The sequence below is a fragment of the Xenopus tropicalis genome, chromosome 5 (assembly GCF_000004195.4).
Source record: "Xenopus tropicalis strain Nigerian chromosome 5, UCB_Xtro_10.0, whole genome shotgun sequence".
NCBI classification, from domain to species: Eukaryota; Metazoa; Chordata; class Amphibia; order Anura; family Pipidae; genus Xenopus; species Xenopus tropicalis.
The window spans coordinates 70,582,645-70,610,114 of record NC_030681.2 but is presented as its reverse complement, the minus strand read 5'-3'; the positions used below and the strand labels follow the sequence as shown (position 1 = coordinate 70,610,114).

Here is a 27,470-nt window from a genome sequence, read left to right as displayed (position 1 = left end):
GCATTTGGTGCATCCCTAGTACTGTTGCCCTGCACTGGTTAAGAGCTGTGTTTACTGTAGAATCAGTTTATATAAGCAAAGGTGCTGTGCAGCCATGGGGGCAGCAATTCGAAACTGAAATAGCACTAGATGTCAGGTTACATAGCAGATAATAGATTATCTCTGTATAACCTGTACCTTCTCTTTTTTACAACTTGAATAGTGCTCCCATGGCTACACAGCAGCGTAATCTATAAACTATAGAAGGAATTCTGCAGCAAGAACACTACACATAGCAAGTGGATGCTACATACAAGACAAAAAAAAAAATAACCCACACACATCAGGCTCAATACTTTTTATTTTAGATGTTTATTTCTTGCTCTTGAAGTATTCTTCGATGACATCCTTGGCCTGAGACTCCTTGCCATAATCCTACAAAAAGACAGTACATAATTACTCTCAACAAGAAAAGAAAGCATGTTTTAGCAAGTAAGGTATCACACACCCATGATCACTTAACTTCCCTCCCGTTAGCAAAAAATCCAAACTAAGCAGAAAGCCAGCTTTCACTGTACCCACATACACCAGCCCAGGTCCACTGACCACCTGAAAAGCAGATTAGTGCTCTGTGTACTTGCTTAGAAAATACCCTGGGCTGGGGCAGATACTTGCAGAAGTGCAAGCCCAGGGTATCCGTAAGCAATTGGCACTTCCCAGTAATACTAATCTTTTGGCATCACCACTAGCAATTCTACATTTCCTTCTTTAAAAAAATGTCTATGTTTTCATAGAAAAAAAAATATGTTATGAAAGTAATTTTGATATAAATAAGTTCTAGGAAACCTCGCACTACAGTAATCTAGTTTGGGTGCTCAGTATTTAAAGTTTTGACATATAGTATATCGTGTTATAGACACAAAGACAAAACTGGCACACCTGTTGTGGTTAAAATATAACTTTTACTTCAAAGTATTTAAAAACGCTTAAAATAGATAGAAAAGAAAAGAGAGGAAATTTGTTTAAAATGTACACAATCACACCTTGAACCTGTTACAATTCTAGCTCTTTTACTCCTGAAGATTGTTACTTAATAAAGTATCTTTAGTGTCGTAATTTGTTTGGTTACATTTGTAACGATTCTATCATTTGGTCTGCACATAATATCCTGTGTGGTTTATAGAGGAAAGTCGTGGTTCTATCACCTAGGTAAGTGAGCTGCTCTATACAGCATATCTTTTATGATTTGTGATCGGAGTCATAATCCTGTTACCCAGGTAAGTAATTAGTCTGCATAAAGCACTTTGTAAGGTTTGTAGAGAGAGTCGTAATTATATAACTTCGGTAAGTCTTGGTAGGGGAAAGTTCTCACAGAGAGTTGGAAATAATCTCACCATCCGTGTAATAAACTTTATTCCACAGTCATGTGTTGTGTCTTTATTTGATCCACGTTTACTTTATGGTGGGGATCAGTCAAGGTATTCACTGTGTAAACCGGTAAGTGTCTTTATAATGCTCGTTGCATGAGGAGTGATAAATCACCTGGCTATTGCCCAATACTTCACCCAATGGTGCGATGTTTCTAGATAGTACTCATATATCAGATTTATCAGAGAATTCCCTATCTCAGGGCGCTTAATAATTCCCTTTTATATACGAGTACTATCTAGAAACATCGCACCATTGGGTGAAGTATTGGGCAATAGCCAGGTGATTTATCACTCCTCATGCAACGAGCATTATAAAGACACTTACCGGTTTACACAGTGAATACCTTGACTGATCCCCACCATAAAGTAAACGTGGATCAAATAAAGACACAACACATGACTGTGGAATAAAGTTTATTACAGGGATGGTGAGATTATTTCCAACTCTCTGTGAGAACTTTCCCCTACCAAGACTTACCGAAGTTATATAATTACGACTCTCTACAAACCTTACAAAGTGCTTTATGCAGACTAATTACTTACCTGGGTAACAGGATTATGACTCCGATCACAAATCATAAAAGATATGCTGTATAGAGCAGCTCACTTACCTAGGTGATAGAACCACGACTTTCCTCTATAAACCACACAGGATATTATGTGCAGACCAAATGATAGAATCGTTACAAATGTAACCAAACAAATTACGACACTAAAGATACTTTATTAAGTAACAATCTTCAGGAGTAAAAGAGCTAGAATTGTAACAGGCTCAAGGTGTGATTGTGTACATTTTAAACAAATTTCCTCTCTTTTATTTTCTATCTATTTTAAGCGTTTTTAAATACTTTGAAGTAAAAGTTATATTTTAACCACAACAGGTGTGCCAGTTTTGTCTCTGTGTCTATAACACGATATACTATATGAAAGTAATTTTAACACTAAACATAGATGGCCAGCCATCCCATACAACTTTGCTGTATTAGCAGTACATGTTGCCATTTTCAGGGACCTTGAATGCCATAGGGAGGCCTCAAGGCTCGTACGATGGCTTTATTATTGCCATAGGATTTGAGCCAGGTCTGAAGAGCATTTAAGCCAACAGCTGCTCACAATGGCATTAGCAAGTTAAAATAGCGCTTACCTTGACAACTACACAACTGCAACCAACCACTTTGCGGGGTTTTCCTTCTCTATCAATCTTGCAGAGACCAACCCATTCACCAAGTTTCTTGTTGTCATCAACCTTAAAGACAATATATTTTTATTAACCAGTCACAATGATGCAGAGGAAGCAAAAAAAGACAGCACTAGCTGTAAACTCAGGAAGTATTGGGTAACATTTAGGCTTTTCTCCTCATAGCATTCAGTAGAGGGAGCCAAGTTATCATCATAGCATACAACTGAAAAGGTAACTTCCACAAGTTATTTAGAATAAAGAGAATAAGACTGATCCCATGATTTAAAAGGCCAACAACTGTTATAGTCACCATTAATAAGTCTGTAAAAACACCCAAATCTCACATTCCATAGCAAAAAATAGCACCCTGTATAGTGCATAGATAGGATCAAGCATGCCAGTATTAGCCAACTACAAAAGTTAGCACTGAATAAGGTTGCAATGTTACCCTTTACTGAAAGACTATTTTCAACACAATTCAATTAGCAGTGTTTGAGCACTGCTCACCATGAGTACAGAACACTTTGCCTACTGGCTTCTCCATGTTTTCAAAAGTAGCGAGTTTACCAGTGCAGAGATGCATAAGGGTGATGACTTATAGCACACTAGTCTGTAGGAAATCTCACTCCCCGCAGGTGAAAGATTCCCATTCAAGGTCTGTCACTATCAGCACCTGCAGGTAGCTAAGTTTCTCACATGGAACAAAGTGCCTGCGTGCTATAATCCTTAGAGAGAAGATTCTCTATAATCCCAAATAGACAAAATTCAAGGAAGGGCTACTTTAACACAGTTCAGTATCTATTTAAACTCAGCTAGCTACATGGAAGGACCTTACATATATGCATGCCTAATCTACTCAGGAAAATTGCCCCATTCAAATCGGGGGGGGGGGTTAGTTTTTTCCTCTCAAAATATCCAAAGCTTCTTTGATCAACCTTTGTGCTTTAACACAAACTCAGGTGTGAATGTCACAACCCTAGTTATTGCACTGTCCTTGTTTCTGTAAATCTATAGTATTAACATTTATTTATAAAGTGCCAACATATTTCACAGCGCTGTACAATAAGTGTGTTTCATACATTGGACATACAGAGTAACATATAAAGCAATCAATAACCGGTACAAGAGGTGGAGAGCCCTGCCCAAAAGAGCTTACAATCTTCAAGTATAGTATTGCTAGTCCGTTGGGCAGGTTTCTTTATCATATCCACTCCCCTGAAACACATTTTAACTGCAATCACATGGTAAAATACCGTTTCGGGTAATAAAGCATTATTTTTCCTCACATCATTTACATTTAAGTTTTTTTTTTTTTTTTACTTACCTTTATAAGATTGATCTGGTGCTCAGCACAAAGGGCTTCCACTAATTTAACATACATTGGCTCATCACAGTTGGAAGCCAACACACACAGGTGAGCTTGGCGCCTTAAAAAAAAAAAAAAAGGTTTCATGAGAACCAAAAAATTAAAGTGACTTCAAAAAAGTTCCAACAGCTCAGGCAACACATTTGTTTTTTCACTTTGACTATACATGTTAAAAAATTTAAAGTAGTTTTTAGCATGTCTTTTGAGCCCAAAAAGCCCCAGAACATACCTTTCTCCCTACATTCAGCTCCATTTTATTTTTTTTATCACAAGCAGCTCAACCACAGCTCTTAGCGGTTATTCTGAGTTTTTTAAAATAAGGTTTACTTATTCTTTAAAGGTAGTTTACCGTTTTTTTAGAACTGATGTATAGTTAAGTTACATTATCTGTCAGATAGGTGACAAGATCTAAGAGTTACCTATACACATATTTGGTTCAGCTAAGAACGTTTGCTATATTCCCCCCATGCACCTCAGAGATTATTGGGTAACAATTGGCAATTTCCTCACTAGTTTCAGAAGAGGGAGCCAAATTCTCATCATAGGTAAAGGTGGGCTGGATATGTGGGAGCAGAGACAAATGAAGCCTTGTGTTAAATTAAGTTTACATTATCTTTGGCACTTGCAGAACTTTTCATGCGCTACAAGAAATTAACAGCATCAAGATGCTCAAGTTTCATTCTACATGAAAGCTAAAGATGCAGAAAGTTTTTTGATGTGTCAAAATTAGCAAAAGTTTAAATATCAATTTGAGTATCTTCATTTAATATTTTCACATTTGGAAACCCATCGAGAAAAGGCCATGTATTAGACAGCACAGCAGTAGGGATTTCAAAACTTTGGAAGGCTTACTTGTCAAGAGCTTTGGCAGCTTCACGAATTCCTCGTGCTAGACCATCATGGATGAGAGCAGTCTTAAGCACCTCTTGCAGTGCGGTGTTAACATCCATTACACCTCCAGCAGAAATGCTAAAAAACAAATGCTGGTCAAATATCTTCTGCAGTTGCACCCAACACAAATACATCTGAGGCTGCTGCAGGTTTGTCAGATAGAAGTTATCACTCAGAAAGAGTGAAGGGGTATCCGACTTTACAGTAAAATCATCACACAAACACTGCAGCAATAACTGAAGACATTATGCTTTTACTCAGATTTGTTATTCCACTTATAGCATTATAACAACCGCATTTCCTGTCAAACAAAAAATCCCAGTTTTATTTACAATGACCCAATAAAAGGAACACTATAATAGAAGGAAAATATAGGCGCAAGATTCAAAAGGATGTTCACACTGAATATATCACTACGTGTAATTCCACTTTTCCTATAACTAGGAGACTGGACATTTAAACGTGCACATAAAAGGAACTAGCTGTATAAGAACAAATTCAACAGCGTCCTTCCCAGAATGCCTCACTCATACCCCAAACACATGAGCCACACATACAAGCAAGTAAAGAAAAGACACAGGGCAGATGCATTCGCTCTTTACACCGGTACGTACAGAAATGTAACGTGTTGCCATTACTCTTTCACACAGCAGGCCACAGCGGGCCTCGGCACTCACCCTTCCTCGGCCATCGTTGGATCAGGAGTGGGAGTAAGGCGTCAAATCGCTGAAATGAAGACATAAAAGGGAAATCGTTACTTAGGCCCTTCTGTGCAGCCTTATGACAGGGCTCGGGACAGAGCGATGCCAAAGATATAAGGCGGATTGCATGCCATCCCCAACCTTCCCACTCATTCACTCACCCTGCCACATCCAGAACAACTGTGGAAAGAGAACGAACGGCGCTGACGTCACATATTTATACTACGCATTTTAAAACACGCCCCCTTCTTACGTTCTACCCTATGCACGCAAATGCGGAAGCTTTGGACACGTTCTGTCATGGCTTAAAGATTACTATAGGTTCGTTTTCCGCTTTGCAACTTTATTTTCCAGACAAAGCGGGTGTGTATACTGAGTCTGAGATGTAGAAAGTTGCTAAAGTGTTTTGAGTAAAGGATGATAGGGCTAACGAAAAGGGATCGATACTCCTTGTTGCTAGGATACAGCCTTGGCACAACTTTTGTAACAACTTTATTGAGAATGATTCAAAAGCGCAGTTGTTTTAGCTGATGGTAGTTATGCACCGTGGTCTAGCAGCTCATTCATTTTTTATCATTTTTAACTGTAGTACTATAATTTAACTGCAATATCGATTAAATGTAAACAAAGTATGTATTTGTTTTGTTAATGTGTTCGTGTTAATCACTGTGACAATTTCATGACAATGACCTTAGCCTTAAGGTGGCCATACACGCACCGATAATATCGTACGAAACCTCGTTTCGTACGATATTCGGTGCGTGTATGGTATGTCGGTGAGTCGACCGATATCGCAGGAAGCTGCTGATATCGGACCAGTTTGAAAATTTTGATCGGGCGCCATAGAAGGCGCCTGACCAAAATCTCCCTTCAGTGCTGAATCGGCAGAAGGAGGTAGAAATCCTATTGTTTCTACCTTCTTACCTGCCGATTCAGCCCTGAATGGTGTGTGGCGGATCTGACGATGTTTCGTGCGACCGATGGTCGCACAAAACATCGTCAGATCACCACGTGTATGGCCAGCTTTAGGGGGAGATTTACAAAGACCTGAACGCTCGGAGCGTTCATGCGAACGCTCCGGGTGTATTCTCTGCAATTTTTTCCGCGTGCCCGTGTGAAAAATTCGGAAAGACTCTGCCGCTGTTTGCAATGGTTCGGTACGAAAATTCTATGACTTTCAGATTGCCAATACGATATTATCGTGACTAATACGATTTTTTCGTAAGCATTTTCGTGATATTTGCAATCTTCAGAAATTTTCGTTTCCAATCCGAATTTTTCCCATTCGGGATTTGAACACGTGTTTTGATAAATCTGCCCCTTAGGGTACCAACAGAGAGCATGAAGCTAAAAAGTTTGTTCTAGCATCTTTTATTTAAAAGGACAATTGGCATTGTTTGTGAAAGTAAAACAAAATTGTAAATTCAGTTTAATTACATGTAGTATGTTTTATCTCTTTGTTTGGCTGTGTGTGGAATTTTGCAAAACTTTAACATATGCTTAGGTCTGTTTGCATTACAATTGCTGGTATGTTTAGCACATTGGTGTCTGGAGAAAGATCTTGGGCTATGGTTTACATCTGTCCAAAAGCAGCTGACCTGGGGAACCCAAAATTATGCATTGCTTTTGAAGTGCACATTTTTGAGTATATATGTGAGTGTTCAGTTTTAACTTTGTTAATTAATGCGCACAGTTAGTTGCATAATTATTTGCCCAATAATGAAGCATAAGGAACTGCACTCTCCAGATGAATATGGCACTGCCTAGACGATTAATGAGAGATCAACCCGCCCATTCTAATTCAGTTGCTGAAGTGTTGGGTGCTTAGCCGGAACACTACTCTCCTGCAGAGTTGTCAGCAATTCAGTGGAGAAAATCCAGTAGCACACCAAAAAATGAAGTGCGAAAGGTGTTTATTTAGCCCATATACACATGTACAAAGGGCAATGTTTCAAGCCTGGCTTGATAAAGGGCCTGGGGGGGCCAAAATGTTGCCTTTGTAGCAGCGGAGTTCGGGTCTGGGCTGGTGGGGCCCACTGAGTTTTTTCCCGGTGCCCCGCTGGCCCAGTCCAAACCTGATGGGAAAACCCTTTTTTTCCCAAAACTTAACAGTTAATAGAGCTTCTTCAGCAGAATCCTGCATTGAAATCCGTTTTTCAAAAACACAGATTTTTAAATATTTAATTTTAAATTTCACACGGGGCTAGCCATATTATTCATTTCCTGTGTGCCACGGCCATGTGACCTGTGCTCTGATAAACTTCAGTCACACTTTACTGTTTAGATGCAAGTTAAGGTGGCCATACACGTCAAGTGAGGTCGCCAAGCGAGCGGATCTTCTCCCGATATCCCCACCTACGGGTGGGCGATATCTGGGGAATTTAGGCTAATTCGGTCATTTGGCCCTGAGGCCAAACGATCAAATTAAACCGACGGTAATGGCATCAACGAGCCGATGTGGTCCCCGATCTGACTAATTTTTTTTAACCTGCCCGATCGATGTCTGCCCGATTTCAGGCCAGATATCGGTCGGACAGGCCCGTCGTTGGTGCCCTGTTAAGCCGAATCGGTCTAAGGGAACGATATCGGCAGCTACAATCGGCCCGTGTATGGCCATTTTTAGAGTGATATCACCCCCCTTTCCCACCCAGCAGCTGATCCGCAGAACAATGGGAAGGTAGCAAAATAGCTCCCAGTAGATATAAGAATAGCACTCAATAGTAAAGGCCCCCATACACGGGCCGATAATTTACTGTCAAACGACCGATTCCCGAACGATCCGATACTATCGCTAAGTTATCGTATAGTTGATGGTGTGGGAACGATCGTCGGCCCACTAATCGACCCGACATTATCGTCCCCAAAATCGATAGGCCAGGTTTAAAAATTTTAGTCGTTTAACGATAAAATCTGCCAGTTGGTGTGAGTGTCAGGCATTTGTCTTCGAACGATTGTTCTCTGCGCATGTCATGATTGCCAGCAGCGGTCAATGAACATAAATAAATACCGCTTCCACCACGACATTGGATCGTACGTAGATGTACGATTGTACGTATTTTATGATAATGATACGATGAAATCTTTGCAAATTATCGTTGCCCCTGGATGGCATATCGTATGGAAACCTGATCACCATACGATCGTTTGTCGATATAATCGTTCGTCGCACAACGAGTGAAATCGCCTCGTGTATGGGGACCATAACAAATCCAGATCCATCTTGGGACTCCTGCAGTTACATGGCAGTAGGAGAAACAATAGGTTACCTGAAAGCTGTTCTAATGTGTAGCGCTGGCTCCTTCTGAAAGCCCAGACTCAAGCACAATGCACTGAGATGGCTGCCTACACACCTATATTACAAATAAAAAAAATCTATTATTTGTTGGTTCAAAAATAACATTTTAAATGGTAGAATGAATTATATGCTATGTAAACAGTGCCATTTAGAAATAAAAAGTACACCATAAAAATCATGACAGTATCCCTTTAATGCATATAAAACACATTATTGTGTTGCCCCATTCCAACTGCAAAGATGTGTGCTGTTTCAGTGTCTCTTTACTAATCACAGTTGCTCTTTTGAATACTGTCAACATCCAGTGTTCCCATCATGTCCACGTAAAGACACATGCATTTAATTCAGTTTCTAATTAGTTTTCTTTTTCTCAATGTAGACTGTACAGAAATGTTATTTAAAAAATGAGGCAAGAGGGCAAACATACAGATAGGCAATGAGAGTTGCTGTCTGGTTTCTATGGGATGCTGCACTTGTACAGTTTTGTACCAGTGTTAGACAATGAGCTGTCCTAGAATCTTACTGATAAAAGTGACAGTGCCAGTAACTAATAATAATCAATCTGCTATTATCTTTGAATCTTCTGCAAGTTAGGCAATGCAAGTAACTGATTGGTTACTGCACTGGTACAAATTAATAAAAAAATACCCTGAAATACAGATTTCTGGGCTTTAATCAAGTGTATCGCTATAACAAAATCAACTATTGTAAAATGTTTACATATTTACTCTATAATACATATTCAGAGAAATCCAGAAACAGTGATGTAGATGCATGTTTCCAGCAGAAAGTGTATAACACAAAGAATATTGTCTATTAGGATACTATTTTTTATGACCCTATTGCCACATATGTCAAGAAGTCTGTAATGAAAACTAGATGTTAATGTATGTTTTAAAGTATTTATAAATAATTAGAATGTGGAGCCACAGTGCTAGCATGACACAAAGGTATGTAAACACTTTTGGTGTACAGTACAGTTCTAGCAAACAAATAGCATAGCCTGAAGAAGTGTGTAAACCATAGTAAGGAAGTGAATATTACTTTTTAATCACTTCACTTAAGCAAAACATAATAAATATATACAAGGTATTCTTCACTGGTCATACCCATACTGTCTTTAACAGCATTCAAAAAGAATTATTCAAAACGTAGTTTATTTGTGCCACAAAAAGTTAAGTTCTGGTCTTAACACCAGTCCTTTATTATGAGTTACAATCCCTTAGTCATATTATTGCAGTTGGAAAAAGGTATACAAGGGAAGGTACTGGTTTGTGGAGTACTGAGAAGTATTATTTTTACCTGAAATTATAACGGGCCTTAAAGGAGAAGAAAAGGTAAAAACTAAGTAAGCTTTATCAGAAAGGTCTATGTAAATACAGCCATAAGCACTCACAGAAACACTGCACTGAGTTCTCTGTCAAAAGAAACAGGATTTGTTGTTTCCTGTGCCAGAGACATGCAGCTCTCTCCCCTCTCCTGCTCCCCCCTCCCTCAAGAATGCTAAGAACTCCCTCCCCCCTTAGGAATGTGTGATCTGAGCCAATTAACAGGAAGCTTCTTCATGTCTTACAAATTGAGCATGAACATTGGTCTTGGTCTTGGTGCAGGAGAGAGGCATTATGGGAACTTTCTTTACAAAGCTCAGCGTTTTTCTTTCCTGTGAGGCTTCTGATTATCTGAACGGGAGAAATATGGGGAGATTAAGGGCACTATTGAGAGAACTGAAGGTATGCCTGCAGTTTGAGGTTAACTCTTTATTAGCCTTTCCTTCTCCTTTAATCAGTATTTCACTCAGATTTGTATTTTGCTGGTAGGCCATTATCGGTAATTCAGCACTATAATTGTGACACACAGCATCATTACACAATAGAAATAAAGGAATAAAAAAACAAGAAAATAAAAAATTTAGAACTTATTACCCTTACACAATTCATACCCCCCAACTGTCCTGCTTTAAGCGGGACAGTCCCGCTTTCTATAGCGCATCCCGCTGTCCCGGATAGTTCCCTGAATGTCCCGCATTTTCGTAATAGATTACGGAAATGCGGGACATTCATAGAAGGATCCGCGACAGCAGGATGAGAGGTCTTAAGCTGAGCGCTCCGACTCCTTGGGCTACTTCTCTTCTTATGTGGCTCCTTCTCCGGCGGTCCCTGGCCCTTTTATAAGGTTGCGCCCGTGCGTAATGACGTCACACGTACACACGGGGCGCAACCTTATAAAAGGGCCTGGGCCCGCCGGAGAAGGAGCCACATAAGGAGAGAAGCAGCGCAAGGAGTCGGAGCGTGTATGGGGGGCTCTGTGTATGGGGGGCTCTGTGTATGGGGAGACTCTGTGTATGGGGGGGCACTGTGTATGGGGGGCTCTGTGTATTGGGGGGCACTGTGTATGGGGGGCTCTGTGTATGGGGGCACTGTGTATGGGGGGCTCTGTGTTTGGAGGGCACTGTGTATGGGGGGCTCTGTGTATGGGGGGGCTCTGTGTATGGGGGGCACTGTGTATTGGGGGCACTGTGTTTGGGGGACTCTGTGTATGGGGGCACTGTGTAGGGGGATACTGTCTATGGGGGCCTGGGGGGCACTGTGTATGGGGGGTACTGTCTCCCCTGTGTGGGTGGGCAAAACTGGTAGATAGTTATAACTCACTTATATTTATTATAACATTTGTCCTCCCTGTGTGTAATTCTGTATATTGTAAGATTGTACAGCACTGCGTACCCTTGTGGCGCTTTATAAATAAAGTTATACATACATACATAACTGACTGCCTTCTCTCTATATTTGTATTTTATATGTACGAGTTGCTATTTTGCTTTCCTTAGGTAGTACAGTATGAGGGTATAGCACATTTGCATCTGATCCTGCCATTTCAACTATATAAAAGGAGTATTTTTAGAAAAAAAATGGGATGTGTTAATTGGGGCGTGGTCACAAAAGTGGGCATGGTCAAAAAATGTTGCCCTCTTTTTGTTTTTCAAATGTTGGGAGGTATGCACAATTTACCTTGCTTCTTATTATATCTTACTAGCAAGGTATTATAAAATGCACAATGCAGGGCTTTCCTTATAATCCTAAACTATAAGTTGCAAATATCAATTTTCTGTGAGTAGCAGCATTCCTGAGAATTATACTGGGGTCTATCAGACAAGTAGAAATCCACACATTTTAAAAGCTGATTATTTTGTAATGCAGGCGCACTGTTGATCTGGACTAATACAGTAATACCCAAAAGTTAATAGCTAAGGTTTCAAAATCTGACACATGATGCAAGACTGAGAAACAATCAAAATGGTTTATTTGCAGTCCATTTGCAATTAGGGCAGCACATCTAACTGCAGCCATTCATGATTACGCCACAGCAGGCAGTTTTGAAGAAAAGCTGCAGAGTGAGATCTTATTCCACACTTCTTAACAAAGAGAGCAGTAACGCTGCAGTAGTTTAAAAAAAAAAAAAAAGTCAAAGAATAAAATAAAAATAGTTCTCTCTCAAATCAGCTTAATCCCATGTGATCCAAAGAGGAGGGAGTTAGATCACATGGGTAAAGTGTATGCAGCTCACAAGAGTTTTTACAAGTTGCTAGCTTGGAGTCACTTGGGGAGCCTAAGGGAGGAGCTGATTGTTCATGTAAGTTGCTGGGATTTCATACTGGGAGGCTAATGTTCTGTTAGTTAAGGTTGCTGTACTTTTGTGATAGATGCACTGTGTGCATAAGAAAAATATGAGTGAATGTGCCAAGGGATTTCCCTGTGTGCTGCGAGCTACAGACTGGTGAGAGATAGTAAAATGCTTGGCCTGGAATCTTTTTTACGCTGCACAGATTTATTGGTGATAGAAATTGTGCAGATCTTATATGTGTATGTTAAACAACTCACTTTATTTTCATGTATTTACAATAGTCCCTGGCTGATACAAAAACAAGGCATTTTCTAATTCACTGCCAATAAATTCCATTACAAATATCCAAATGATTGGTCTTCTGCCATTGATAAACTAATCTATTCACCACAGACAAGATTAAGGCTGTCAGGGGATGCTGGGAGCTGGAATTCTGTAACTGTTGACTGCAAGTTGGACATTCCCTAAAGGAACAGTAACACCAAAAAATGAAAGTGTTTTATAGTAATTAAAAGAAAATAGAATGTACTGTTTCCCTGCACTGGTAAAAATTGTGTGTGGCTACATAAGAGCTTTGTTTATATAAACTATGGTAGTGTTTCTGAAGCAAACACACAACTTTTATCCAGATCTGTTAACCAGAATGCTTGGGGTCTGGGTTTTCTGGATAAAGAATCTTTCCGTAATCTGGATCACCACACCTTTTGTCTGCTAAAAACATATAAACATTAAATAAACCCAATAGGATTGTTTTGTCACCAATATTGTTTTGTGTGGCTTAGTTGGGATCAAATACAAGGTACTGTTTTATTACTACAGAGAAAAGGGAAATCACTTTTAAAAAACAGAATTATTTGTTTAAATGTAATGTGGGAGATGGCCTTATTATAATTCAGAGCTTTCTGGATAACGGGTTTATGGATAAGGAATCCCATACCTGTGTACATAAACTGTAGATTTCAGAGGGGTTTCCAAGCCAAAACCTTTTTTATTTTGCATAATAAAATACAATACCATATTATAATATGGCATAATTTAATACAAAAATTTAAATGTACACATGTAAAGCCATTTATAAATGTAATTGCTAATGAAAGCAGTTTCTGTCTGACTTTTTATATTTATTGCACCTTTGGTTCTTACTCCTAAAACTATGTAGTAGAAGCCAGTTGGCTATACTACTATTGAGCAGAATATACATTTACAAATAACTTTAAAACTGGTAACATTTTTAATTAAGGAAGTCACAAATATGTTTGCCACCCCCAGCGAATTCACTGGCGCAAGTGCAACACTATACTATGGTAGAACAGAAAATTTTACTATAACTGTACAGCTCTAAGGGGCTGATTTACTAATCCACGAATCCCGAATGGGAAAAAATCGGATTGGAAACGAACATTTTGCGATTTTTTCGTAAATTGTCGCAACTTTTTCGTAGCCATTACGACTTGCTTGTATATTGTCGCGACTTTTTCATATTGAGCGCTCGTAAACGGCGGGCAAACCTTTGCGACTTTGCATGATTTTGGAAGCCTCCCATGGCACTCTGCAGCTCCAACCTGGCCCAAGGAAAGTCACGATACTGAAGCTTGAATGAATCTGAAACTTTCGTACTCTGCACGACGGCTACAAAAAAGTTGCGACAATTTACGAGCAAGTCGTAATGGCTACGAAAAAGTCGCGACAATTTATGAGCAAGTCATAATGGCTAGGAAAAAGTCGCGTCAATTTACAAAAAAATCGCAAAATACCGATCATTATGAAAAAAACGCATTCGGTCGCTTTTCGGACGTCTGTGGATTAGTAAATGTGCCCCTAACTGTACACTATAAATGCCTGGAAAGTACATATAAGATGGCTGCATTGCACTGCAACAGAAATGCCCAGGCCAGACTGGGGAAAATCCCGGAGCTACAACCACCTCCTTACCAGGCTATAGCTCTGGGGATCCCCTAACACCCAGCTTTAATAGGCAGCATACTTTTTTTTTTTGTAACTTACAGTTTTTATTGTTTTTAGAAACCACCTCTAAAAAGAACCACCTCTATGCCTAAGGCATAGAGGCGGGGCAGGGCAATATATGATTGACATCTGGGATTTTTAAATGCTTTTATAATGGGTTTGGATGTGTTAATAAAAAAAATGAGTTTGGGTTTCCTTTCTAATTTGAAATGGGCTTTTATTATACAGTTTTTATGCCTGGGTGACAGGTCTTTTTTAAGGCATTTTGTACAGTTGGCCATACATATGTTATTAGACACTGTAGAGGTTTAAATATAGCACACCATAAACAGCTGTTACATACAAAAAACATAGCGAGGCAGTGGCCTAAATCAACACTGCATGTAGGAGGTTAGTAGATATACAGCAGAACCAAGGGTGTTTGGCTGCAGCTATATGGGGTGCATAGATCTGTGAACGACCATATTTTAAGGAATTGAGGTATTTTATTCTGTAACCGGGCCAGACCATATTCAAATGGTTTCATGCCATTAACCCTCTGTTTCACTTCTGAGAGAGAACGGATGGTAGGCGTCTTCCATTTAGCAGCAATTGAGATACAAGCAGCTGAAAGTACCAGATTAACCAACTTTTTTGTGTGCTTCTAAAGATGTTAGGAAGGCTTCCCCAGGAGTAAAACAAGGATATCCTTATCTAGCTTGACTGGTGTGTGGTACCAGGACATAAGTGTGTTATAACTATTTTCCTAGTTCTAACACATTCGATCCCTCGCTCCGTGTTGTCCCATATGGCTTTCCATTCTTTTTCATCAATTGTTCTCCCAAAATGAATATCCCATTTTCGCATGTAATTATGTTTAAAACCCTCTACCGTAAAAAGATTAATTAGTAGCTTGTAGATAGTTGAGATTAAACCCTTCTGGGGAGGCCATGGACAGCTAATCGTTCAAAAGGAGTGAGGGGATCTCCTCTGTCTGCTGGTAATATAGGGATGAAGTAATGTTTTAACTGGAGATACTCATACCACAATAGGGAAAGACCCTGTCATTCAGGGTCTCCCGTGATAGAAACATACCATTGACTGGGTCAGTCATATCACGTAAGGTGAAAAAAGGGGTATTGTGAAGGTAAAGCTCCAAATCGGAGATTAACAGGGACAGTTTATATTTAAATCTAAGCTTCCACTAGAGTCTCAAAGTATGTTTTTTTGTTTTAAGCATTGGAACTTTGGGTCTGTTTTTCCCCAAACACATGCGTTGGGGTGATAGGGCAAAAACTGATGCGACTCAATGTTTGCCCATATAATGTTGGAAGACCAATGTGACCAGGCCAATATTTGGCGGATTTGAAAAGCACACTTGCGCCTATAGATGCAGGCTAGATGTCCAGATAACAAGATTGACAAAATGTGGGCACAGTTGTGGTAATTTTGATGGTAGGAGCATCATACCCTTGCAACGACAAATACAGCTGAAACTGTGGGAAAAAACATGGCAATTATGTTGGAAATTGCACTTTGATTATAGAGTTTCTTAATTAAAATAATAAGCAGAAATGTATAAAGCAAAACCTCAATTTTACATACCCTGATTTTAAGTGCTCCCCCATTTTACACCATTTTTTTGCTCCAAACTATATATTATGAATAATGCATTTCCCTGATTTTATATAATTTTTTTCTAGTCTCCTGAAAAACGTAAAATGGGGGTTCTGCTGTATTAAACAAAATACATATTCCTCATTTTAGACAAGGTGATATGCTGCCAGTTTTTTCTAATTTCAATTCAGTTGTGTTAAATGCAGAGCATTGTGCTTTGTCAGTTGGGGTGATAAGGACAAGAACAGTAGAAAATAAAATAAGAGAATGTTCACCTTTGTGCAAGTTGCCTCTATAGAGACAATGTGGCATTTTATATATGCCACATATGTCACTTTAGTATATCATAGTGAGAGCAGCAGTGGGTTCAGGAATTTCACATATGCACCTTTTTGTGTGATGTCACTGTACTGACGCAAGGCTTTTAAATGGGTGGGGTTTGTAAGTATAAGTATGTGTGTTAACTAAGCACTTGTTCACTTGAAAAAGAGCCACTGCTTGAAACATGTTGTGGGAATGAAGACTGTGCGACTGAGTTATGCATGTGTGTCCTTATCTTCTCTACTTTATAATATATGGCTTCCTTGGGACAAAGACAATCATTCAGGTACTCACGTTTACATTTGTTCCATCTGTAACTTTAAAACTAGAAATAGAAGCCGGTGCTGGCATGTTTCTATGTTTCTGTGACTAAATCAACCAAAAGAAGATTGATTTCAAAGGTAAAATTTGTATTATTTCTATTTATTGTTATTGCTTTTGCTTCCTGACTTTCTTTTATTCATCTTGCCTTTTAGAGCCTGATGCATTGTTTTTATGTCTAATGACCCTGGCAACCAAATATCACATTAAATGATAAACTAGCAAGTTGCAGAACAAAAAGCTATATATTTTTATAGTTCCATTACTAAAATAAATCATAATACAGGTATGGGACCTGTTATCCAGAATGCTCGGGTCCTAGGGATCTTTTCGTAATTTGGATCCCCATAACTTTAGTCTGCTACAAATGATTTAAATATTGAATAAACCCAATAGGCTTGTTTTGCCTCCAATAAGGATTAATTATGAAATGAAAACCTTTAAATAGCTGCATGTTGTTTCAATACTTTATAGTATAGATCAGTGATCCCCAACCAGTGGCTTGTGAGCAACACGTTGTGCACCAACCACTTGGATGTTGCTCCCAGTGGCTTCAAAGCAGGTGCTCATTTTTTAATTTCTGGCTTGGGGGCAGGTTTGGTTGTATAAAAACCAAGTATAATGCAGAACCTTGTGTAGACTGCCATTCCACACAGGGGCTATTAAGCCAATTATAGCTCTTATTGGCACACCCAGGAACCTTTTTCATGCTTGTGTTGCTCTCCAACACTTTTTCCATTTAAATGTGGCTAACAGGTATAAAAGGTTGGGGATCCCTGGTATAGACTATAAAACAGTCCTTATTTAGTTTTGACTTTGTAGCTTTTTCCTGCATGCCTGTCCCAAAAGACTATAAATATGGAAGAAGATCAATTTTATTGATACAATAGCACATCGAAATGTAAGCTGATATTAATCATGCCTTTTTTATTTACCACTAGCTGTAGTTGGAGGAATTTGGTATTTTTCTGCATGTCATTGTTGAAAAACTTCAGCCAGAGAAGCAGCTATTTATGAAATGCCAGTATCAGCAGCTTAGTCCAGCAAAAAATAGTTGACTGGCACAACGAGTGTAATGCAAGCGGGGCTTGGCCCCTGTGTGTTTATTCAAAAAACAGCAGCAACGTTTTGGGGGCGCACCCCTTTGTTAGGCCTGATGAAGGGGTACGTCCCCGAAACGTTGCTGCTATTTTTTGAATAAACACGCAGGGGCCAAGCCTCCTCCAAGAATAGTTGGAGGAGGTAAGGGTGTGCTGGGAGAACTTTTCTTGTAGTATCACCAGCTTACCAGCATTGGTTTTGTGTGTCCCTGTATAATTTACAACCAACTACGTTTTACTAGAATAATAATAGATTTAAAGGCAGTAACATATTCAATTGTTCTTCAAAATATAAGTATCAGTATTGTCGCTTTTTTAAGCCAACCTGACCTAAATTTTCAAACTTGTCTGAATTGTGAACTGACCATTATCTAGGCACAAAAATATGGATCGAGATCATCTGCCCAACATACAAACAGTATCATGCAAAAATCATGCAAAACTTTGTTTCATACTACAGTAGCTTAAAAGTTCATTAGCTTAACAACTATGGGAGACTTTGAACTAATGAATAACTGATTTGGTGATGATATCTACAGCTATAAAACAAAGACTGTAGCAATAATGTATTTCCAGTAATATATTACATATATTACAATAATAGCTGGGCTGCAGAACAAAGGGGCAAATTTATCAAAATGTGAGATTAGAGCTCACCACAGAAAAGTTTACTCACTTTCTATTCAGTCCTATGGGATTTTTAGAAGCACATTTATCAAATGGTGAACTCATTGATAACTTTCACCCATTGATAAATACACCCAATCCCACAGGAATGAACAGAAAGTTTTGGTCTTTTTTTTCATTAACCAGAACCTTAATGTAGAACAAGACTTTGAGACAAGGTTCTCAGCATAACTGATGCTTTATTCATTAATCAAAGACAAAGTCTAGTGGAAGCTTTCAGCAACACAGAACAATAAGGGCTCTGGCACACAAGGGGATTTGTCGCCTGTATTTTTTTCCCCCGGCGCTTTGGCGACAAGTCGCCACGACAGTACACACAAAGAGATTTCATGCGAGTTGAGCTCCAGGCGATCTGCTACCCATGGTACCACTCAACAGTTACCCCTCCCACATGTTTACTCAAGTCGCTCAGAAAAGGGTCTGTGTGCGATTTGAAACTGCAGGCGACTTGAAGTAGCCTCGTATGTTTTGACGCTGGCGATTTCCATTGGTTTAGCATTGGCGTCTTGTCGCTCGTCTTGCCGCTAAATCGCTCTTTTAAAAATCGCCAGCGACAAATCTCCTCATGTGCCAGAGCCCTACCAGAAATGTGCAACAAACAGCTTTAGTTGGGGCCGTGAATGTGTCAGCCTTTTACAGATATGGCATATTACGGCATACTTTATCTCAAATGTAAATAACACCCCTTTTACAACTTTCTGTGTAATCTCTGGTTACAGCTGTGCAAACGGCAAAGTGCATGTAGGGGCTTAGCTAGTCAACACTATCATGTCAGGTCCTTGTGGTTTTGCAAGATGACATATTAAATTTATATTATTCTTTGGTAACCTCTAATCTCACATTTTGATAAATCTGCTCCAAAGTATAATGTCTGTAATTACAGTTGTCTGATGATGTTCCAGCATCTGTTTGCTTTGATGAAAAGCCAGCATGTAAAGTCACAGTAGGAACTGATATAGAGGTTGGCAGGGATGATGGATCAGAAACCACTCAGATGTTATTATCAGGCTAAGTTTGACTAAAACACAAATAAACCACTATATTAAAATATGTATTTAAACATGAGCAAAATGTGTAGTCAACTGAAAATATATTTCCTTAAAGGGGAAGGAAAGGCTAAGTCACTTGGGGGTGCCAAAATGTTAGGCACCCCCAAGTGACTTAGATCGCTTACCTTGTACCCTGGGCTGGTGCCCCTGTTAGGAGAAAAAAGCACCAGCCCAGGGTACCTGTAGGAAGCGCTTCCTCCTTCCTTTCTCTTCTGCCGGCAAAATCCGTCGGCCGGCGCATGCGCAGTAGAGTGAAAAGCCGACTTTAATGTTTAATATGTCTATGAAGATTCTCATTCATCCAGGTCATGATATACAGTATCTAGTAGAATTAAGTCTAAAACAACTGGACTTTTCTGAGTTTTTCTTGAAAACGTTTCACCACTCATCCGAGTGGCTTCTTCAGTTCAAATGACTGGTAGGGAATTCCCCGGTATTTAAACTCTTGATGGTAGTAGAGTCACAGACATCCAATCACAATGGTTCCATTGAACTTGTTCAGTTAGGTGTTAGCTGAAACTGACAGGTGTAAGAAGGTATGATCCAATCACAATGGTACCAAGATTCTCATTGATGAAGGTGTTAATCCTTCAAAGTACATGACTGGAAGTGTGAACTGTTGTGAAACTGCCGGGGTAAGGATGTCAACGCGCCATTGTATGTTGGTGACAAGCGGTGTCTCAGGCCCCCTCCTCTGTTCAGGGATGGTTTTTCCAGGTTGGCATAAATGGCCTCTTTCACACCTCTTTCAAACCATCTGTCCTCTCGGTCCAAAATATGCACGTTACTGTCCTCAAAAGAGTGACCTTTTTCTTTGAGGTGTAGATAGACCGCTGAGTCTTGTCCTGAGGAGTTTGCCCGCCTATGTTGGGCCATTCTCTTACAGAGAGGTTGTTTTGTCTCCCCAATGTATAAGTCTGAGCACTCTTCACTACACTGGACAGCATAGACCACATTACTTTTCATGTGCTTGGGTGTTGGGTCTTTCGGGTGCACCAGCTTCTGTCTCAGGGTGTTGCTGGGTTTGAAAAACACAGGAATGCGATGTTTGTTGAAAATTCTCCTAAGTTTTTCTGATGTTCCAGCAACATATGGAATGACTATGTTGTTTCGCCTGCTGTGTTCCTCCCTTCTGTTTGTAGGTCTGGTCTTTCTGTTGGTCTTTGATTTGGTTTTGATGAAGGCCCAGTCTGGGTACCCACAAGTTTTCAGAGCTCCTTTTAGATGTTTATATTCTTTCTCCTTGGCCTCTGCATTGGATGCCACAGTTTCAGCCCGATGATGTAGAGTCCTAATTACACCCAGTTTATGTTCCAAAGGGTGGTGGGAATCAAACAGCAAGTACTGGTCTGTGTGGGTGGGTTTCCTGTATACTTCAATATCCAGGTCCCTCCCCTCTTTGATAACTATAGCACAGTCCAAAAAAGCCAGTTTGCTGTCTTTCACATCTTCCCTTGTGAACGTGATGTTTTTGTCCACCGAGTTTATGTGTTTGGTGAAGGCTGGAACCTCGCGTTCTTTAATTTTGACCCAGGTGTCATCCACATATCTGAACCAATGACTTGGTGTTGTTCCCTTGAAGGTGTCCAGGGCTTTCTTTTCCACTTCTTCCATGTAAAGGTTCGCTACAATTGGAGACACAGGCGAACCCATGGCACAGCCATGTTTTTGTCTATAGAAAACGTCCTTGTGCTTGAAGTAAGTGGTATTGAGACATAGGTCCAGTAAGGAACAAACTTGTTCTGGGGTCAGCTTTGTTCTGCTGCTGAGGGTGGTGTCTTGTTTCAGCCGTTTCCTCACTGTATCAATTGCCTCGGCAGTGGGTATGCATGTGAACAGAGATGTTACGTCATAGGACACCATTGTATCATCGATCTCCAGCTTTAACTCCTTCACTTTTTTGACAAAGTCCATGGAGTTCTGAATGTGGTGTACTGTGTTTCCAACTAAGGGGGCTAAGATGTTGGCCACGTATTTAGCAATGTTATAAGTCACACAGTTAATGCTGCTGACAATTGGCCTCAAAGGGGCTCCTTCTTTGTGTATTTTTTGGGAGTCCATATAGGCATGGAGTGGCTTCGCCTGGGTAAAGGCGACGATACAAAGCTGGACTGATGACCTTTTCCTTCTCAAGGTGCTGCAAGCAGTCTATAACCTTCTTCTTGTAGTTGCTTGTTGGATCTCTCTTGAGTTGCTCATATGTGTCTGAATCGTTGAGCAGTGTGGACACTTTGGCATGGTAGTCTGATGTATTCAGTACCACTGTACACCTTCCTTTATCTGCTGGCAGGATGGTGACACTTGAGTCCTTGGCAAGTGATGTCAGAGCCCTCCTCTCTTGCAGACTTAGATTGGAAGGGGGAGCTTTAGCATTAGCTAGGGCTGCTGATACTTTTAACCGGATGTTTTCAGCCTCATCCACTGGTATCTTATTGTTGTGGATGGATGATTCTGTGGCTGTGATGAAGTCTACCACTGGTACATACCGTGGGGCCACTGCAAAGTTCAGTCCCTTGGCTAAGACATCCTTCTCTGGTTCTGTGAGTTCCCTGTCTGATAAATTCTTTACCCACAGATCCTTGATGTTCTGGCATGTCTTGTTTTCATCTTCCTTCCTCCCTGTTGATTTGTCTGTTCGCTGGGTGTTGTTGGTACGTGATAATAAACTGGTGAATTTGTTTATTTGCCTCTCCTTGCCCTTGGCATGTTGTGCAAGTTGCGCCCGCTCTGTGAATTCAACCACTCTTTGCAACGTCAGCACCGGTAGTTTTGCTGTCAGTCTCTGTTTTGCATTATCAAATTTATGAACCAGGACCTCAATTGAGAAGTTAGTCTGCCTCACCCGTTCATTTAACAGTTGTTTCTGGGCTTTCTGAAGGATCACCTTGGCCCTGTGACCTTTAACCGAAGAACCCAGACGTAGGCTGCATGGTGTGATTCCCTGATATCGGCATCGTAGGTTAAAACGAAGATGGTTTCTGTAATCCGCAAGTTTTCTGGCCGTCCTCTCATATTCCCGTACCAATTTTAGGGTATTCTCCCCAAATTGAGTAGCAATATGTCTATGAAGATTCTCATTCATCCAGGTCATGATATACAGTATCTAGTAGAATTAAGTCTAAAACAACTGGACTTTTCTGAAAAGTCCAGTTGTTTTAGACTTAATTCTACTAGATACTGTATATCATGACCTGGATGAATGAGAATCTTCATAGACATATTGCTACTCAATTTGGGGAGAATACCCTAAAATTGGTACGGGAATATGAGAGGACGGCCAGAAAACTTGCGGATTACAGAAACCATCTTCGTTTTAACCTACGATGCCGATATCAGGGAATCACACCATGCAGCCTACGTCTGGGTTCTTCGGTTAAAGGTCACAGGGCCAAGGTGATCCTTCAGAAAGCCCAGAAACAACTGTTAAATGAACGGGTGAGGCAGACTAACTTCTCAATTGAGGTCCTGGTTCATAAATTTGATAATGCAAAACAGAGACTGACAGCAAAACTACCGGTGCTGACGTTGCAAAGAGTGGTTGAATTCACAGAGCGGGCGCAACTTGCACAACATGCCAAGGGCAAGGAGAGGCAAATAAACAAATTCACCAGTTTATTATCACGTACCAACAACACCCAGCGAACAGACAAATCAACAGGGAGGAAGGAAGATGAAAACAAGACATGCCAGAACATCAAGGATCTGTGGGTAAAGAATTTATCAGACAGGGAACTCACAGAACCAGAGAAGGATGTCTTAGCCAAGGGACTGAACTTTGCAGTGGCCCCACGGTATGTACCAGTGGTAGACTTCATCACAGCCACAGAATCATCCATCCACAACAATAAGATACCAGTGGATGAGGCTGAAAACATCCGGTTAAAAGTATCAGCAGCCCTAGCTAATGCTAAAGCTCCCCCTTCCAATCTAAGTCTGCAAGAGAGGAGGGCTCTGACATCACTTGCCAAGGACTCAAGTGTCACCATCCTGCCAGCAGATAAAGGAAGGTGTACAGTGGTACTGAATACATCAGACTACCATGCCAAAGTGTCCACACTGCTCAACGATTCAGACACATATGAGCAACTCAAGAGAGATCCAACAAGCAACTACAAGAAGAAGGTTATAGACTGCTTGCAGCACCTTGAGAAGGAAAAGGTCATCAGTCCAGCTTTGTATCGTCGCCTTTACCCAGGCGAAGCCACTCCATGCCTATATGGACTCCCAAAAATACACAAAGAAGGAGCCCCTTTGAGGCCAATTGTCAGCAGCATTAACTGTGTGACTTATAACATTGCTAAATACGTGGCCAACATCTTAGCCCCCTTAGTTGGAAACACAGTACACCACATTCAGAACTCCATGGACTTTGTCAAAAAAGTGAAGGAGTTAAAGCTGGAGATCGATGATACAATGGTGTCCTATGACGTAACATCTCTGTTCACATGCATACCCACTGCCGAGGCAATTGATACAGTGAGGAAACGGCTGAAACAAGACACCACCCTCAGCAGCAGAACAAAGCTGACCCCAGAACAAGTTTGTTCCTTACTGGACCTATGTCTCAATACCACTTACTTCAAGCACAAGGACGTTTTCTATAGACAAAAACATGGCTGTGCCATGGGTTCGCCTGTGTCTCCAATTGTAGCGAACCTTTACATGGAAGAAGTGGAAAAGAAAGCCCTGGACACCTTCAAGGGAACAACACCAAGTCATTGGTTCAGATATGTGGATGACACCTGGGTCAAAATTAAAGAACGCGAGGTTCCAGCCTTCACCAAACACATAAACTCGGTGGACAAAAACATCACGTTCACAAGGGAAGATGTGAAAGACAGCAAACTGGCTTTTTTGGACTGTGCTATAGTTATCAAAGAGGGGAGGGACCTGGATATTGAAGTATACAGGAAACCCACCCACACAGACCAGTACTTGCTGTTTGATTCCCACCACCCTTTGGAACATAAACTGGGTGTAATTAGGACTCTACATCATCGGGCTGAAACTGTGGCATCCAATGCAGAGGCCAAGGAGAAAGAATATAAACATCTAAAAGGAGCTCTGAAAACTTGTGGGTACCCAGACTGGGCCTTCATCAAAACCAAATCAAAGACCAACAGAAAGACCAGACCTACAAACAGAAGGGAGGAACACAGCAGGCGAAACAACATAGTCATTCCATATGTTGCTGGAACATCAGAAAAACTTAGGAGAATTTTCAACAAACATCGCATTCCTGTGTTTTTCAAACCCAGCAACACCCTGAGACAGAAGCTGGTGCACCCGAAAGACCCAACACCCAAGCACATGAAAAGTAATGTGGTCTATGCTGTCCAGTGTAGTGAAGAGTGCTCAGACTTATACATTGGGGAGACAAAACAACCTCTCTGTAAGAGAATGGCCCAACATAGGCGGGCAAACTCCTCAGGACAAGACTCAGCGGTCTATCTACACCTCAAAGAAAAAGGTCACTCTTTTGAGGACAGTAACGTGCATATTTTGGACCGAGAGGACAGATGGTTTGAAAGAGGTGTGAAAGAGGCCATTTATGCCAACCTGGAAAAACCATCCCTGAACAGAGGAGGGGGCCTGAGACACCGCTTGTCACCAACATACAATGGCGCGTTGACATCCTTACCCCGGCAGTTTCACAACAGTTCACACTTCCAGTCATGTACTTTGAAGGATTAACACCTTCATCAATGAGAATCTTGGTACCATTGTGATTGGATCATACCTTCTTACACCTGTCAGTTTCAGCTAACACCTAACTGAACAAGTTCAATGGAACCATTGTGATTGGATGTCTGTGACTCTACTACCATCAAGAGTTTAAATACCGGGGAATTCCCTACCAGTCATTTGAACTGAAGAAGCCACTCGGATGAGTTGTTTTAGACTTTAATGTTTAAGTGCGGCTTTTCACTCTACTGCGCATGCGCGCGCAAGCGAAAAGGAAGGAGGAAGCGATCGCTGCTACCCCGGGCTGGTGCTGTTCTCTCCGTACAGGGGCACCAGCCCGGGGTAAAAGGTAAGCGATCTAAGTCACTTGGGGGTGCCAAACATTTTGGCACCCCCAAGTGACTTAGCCTTTCCTTCTCCTTTAAGTGTATTAAAATATATTTCCTCAAGAAAGCCAAGTACAGTTCATTAAGCTTTGCGATGAAGAAATAAATACATTTATTAAAGAATATATCTTTTTCTCAGCCTTTCTTTGCATTACTGGAATTGTTTGGTTTCCTTTGTATTTGAAGAAATGCACATGCTTCTTATTGCTAAATAATTTTCAAAATATGAAAGAATGCTAGAGAAAACATATATCTGGCAACAGAGCCTAAAAAGTAGGCAGATGTCCTTCAAAGTTCAACTCCTCACAAAAACTTTTGTGTTTCTTTTTCAGAAGAACACAATTGTGAATCTTATCTATGTATCCCCAAGGGTCTAAAGAAAAAAAATCATCCTGATGCCAAGTTTGCAAGTAATTTCTTAATGCATGCTGACCAAAATTGATATTTGATTTTGCAGTTTTCTTTTAAAAACCAAATACTCAGCAGGCGGCTGTCACATGAGGGATGCTTCATTCTCACTCTTACTGCAAAAAAAATGTATGGGTCTATAGTATCCACTGCATAAATAGTCATGATTTTTTGCCTTTTTTTATTTGTAAGGTCCAGGACCTAAGGGCTGTGGCACACGGGGAGACTAGTCGTCCGCGACAAATCTCCCTTGTCGCGGGCAACTAATCTCCCCAAAATACCAGACAAGAAGTTTCCTCTCGAAGCATGTGTATGCTTGTATGCAATCCCACCAGCGATTTACATACTTGCCGGTGGGATGGTATTTCAGGGAGATTAGTTGCCCGTGACAAGGGAGATTTGTCGCGGGCGACTAGTCTCCCCGTCTGCCACAGCCCTAATATTTATTTCCAGCTGCAAACAGCACATGCTGTAATAAGCTGGTTTCAGCAAGAGATAAGGAATGCCCCACTACCAACTAGAACAGTTGAGATAAAATATATAAATCCAAATATAGCATCTGTTACCCAGAATGCTTAGGACTTGGAATTTTCCAGATATGGTATCTGTAGTTTGAATCACCATACCTTAAATCTGGTAGGATTGTTTTGCCACCAATATGGATTCATGCATCTTAGTTGAGATTATGTACAAGGTACTGTTTTATTGAGAGAAAAAAGAAATCATTTTTATTTTTATTTAGGATTATTTGCTTGTAATGGGCTCTGGCTTTACAGTAATTTGGAGCTTTCTAGATAAGGTATCCCATACCGTTACTATATATATATATATATATATATATATATATATATATATATATATATATATATATATATATATATATATATATATATATATATATATATATATATTGTGCTTGTTAAGTGTAAACATACCTTAAATGATTATATTATCTTTTTACTATCATTTCTGTGTTTTGTCATTAAGGTCATCATACATGAACAAATAAGACTATGATGGATTCAGTTAATGTTGTGTGGACTGAATCTTCAGAAAACAAAAGCACCATTAGACAAGACTCCACCACACAAATAATTTTTGACGAAGATACTAACAGACTTAATGGACATGTTGAAGGTGAGGATAATTGCTTTGTTTGTCTGCACAGAAGTATATTAAAGGTTTTTTTATTTAACCTTTTAGTTAACTTATTTATTTTATTTTATTTGCTTCTTTGCATAGGTGATTAGGTAAAACTAGAATATTCTGTAATGTCACAGCTTAATTAAATATCTTTAAATTACATTATTGGTTGTGCAGTTTACAAAGGAATATCCTACAGAACTATCCCCTAAAATCCACAACATATACTTAATTAATTAGATATCTTTTAACTTAACATTAAAAAAGTAATGCAAAAAAGGAAAATAGGGCAGTGATGCTGCTTATTATCTTTTGGACTTATGAACCAGTACAAGATCACCACATTCCT

At 40.1% G+C, this 27,470-nt stretch overlaps 2 protein-coding genes and 3 non-coding genes across 10 annotated transcripts in view; 1 reads left to right on the top strand and 4 right to left on the bottom strand.

The window, feature by feature from the left end:
* Positions 1-322: 322 nt before the first annotated feature.
* rps12 (ribosomal protein S12) lies at positions 323-5,739 on the bottom strand. Of its 2 annotated transcripts, none has more exons than XM_012962911.2 (6): positions 5,709-5,739; positions 5,461-5,572; positions 4,808-4,924; positions 3,914-4,016; positions 2,554-2,655; positions 323-414 (listed from the first exon to the last, which is right to left on the bottom strand). In XM_012962911.2, the coding sequence occupies exons 3-6, from the start codon at positions 4,903-4,905 to the stop codon at positions 352-354; spliced, it is 366 nt and encodes a 121-aa protein (XP_012818365.1). In that variant the 5' UTR covers positions 4,906-4,924; positions 5,461-5,572; positions 5,709-5,739; the 3' UTR covers positions 323-351. The 2 variants fall into 2 exon arrangements, with proteins under 2 accessions (XP_012818365.1, NP_001008435.1); NM_001008435.2 differs by having other exon boundaries at positions 5,524-5,572.
* LOC116411287 lies at positions 2,723-2,813 on the bottom strand. The gene has a single exon (XR_004223035.1). It is a non-coding gene; the product is annotated as a small nucleolar RNA SNORD100 (small nucleolar RNA).
* LOC116411288 lies at positions 4,423-4,505 on the bottom strand. The gene has a single exon (XR_004223036.1). It is a non-coding gene; the product is annotated as a small nucleolar RNA SNORD100 (small nucleolar RNA).
* Positions 4,996-5,069, bottom strand: LOC116411270. Its single transcript, XR_004223018.1, has one exon. It is a non-coding gene; the product is annotated as a small nucleolar RNA SNORD101 (small nucleolar RNA).
* A 6,613-nt stretch (positions 5,740-12,352) lies between the features above and the next one.
* Positions 12,353-27,470, top strand: part of slc18b1 (solute carrier family 18, subfamily B, member 1) — a 39,030-nt gene continuing 23,912 nt past the window's right edge. Inside the window, exons 1-4 of one of the 5 annotated variants that reach the window (XM_031901694.1) lie at positions 12,353-12,469; positions 16,672-16,743; positions 25,903-25,980; positions 26,966-27,115. In XM_031901694.1, coding sequence (XP_031757554.1) covers positions 26,992-27,115 — 124 coding nt within the window. In that variant the 5' untranslated portion in view covers positions 12,353-12,469; positions 16,672-16,743; positions 25,903-25,980; positions 26,966-26,991. Of the gene's footprint in view, positions 12,470-16,511; positions 16,629-16,671; positions 16,744-25,902; positions 25,981-26,965; positions 27,116-27,470 lie in introns of those variants that run through there. The other 4 variants (XM_012962951.3, XM_031901693.1, NM_001015938.1 and 1 more) reach the window with 4 other exon arrangements.

Excerpts from the sequence above, each read along its gene's own strand:
- rps12 (NM_001008435.2), bottom strand. Across the intron at positions 4,017-4,807 it reads GCTGCCAAAGCTCTTGACAA|GCGCCAAGCTCACCTGTGTG; the intron begins GTAAGCCTTCCA and ends TTTTTTTTTAAG. Across the intron at positions 415-2,553 it reads GCAGTTGTGTAGTTGTCAAG|GATTATGGCAAGGAGTCTCA; the intron begins GTAAGCGCTATT and ends GTCTTTTTGTAG.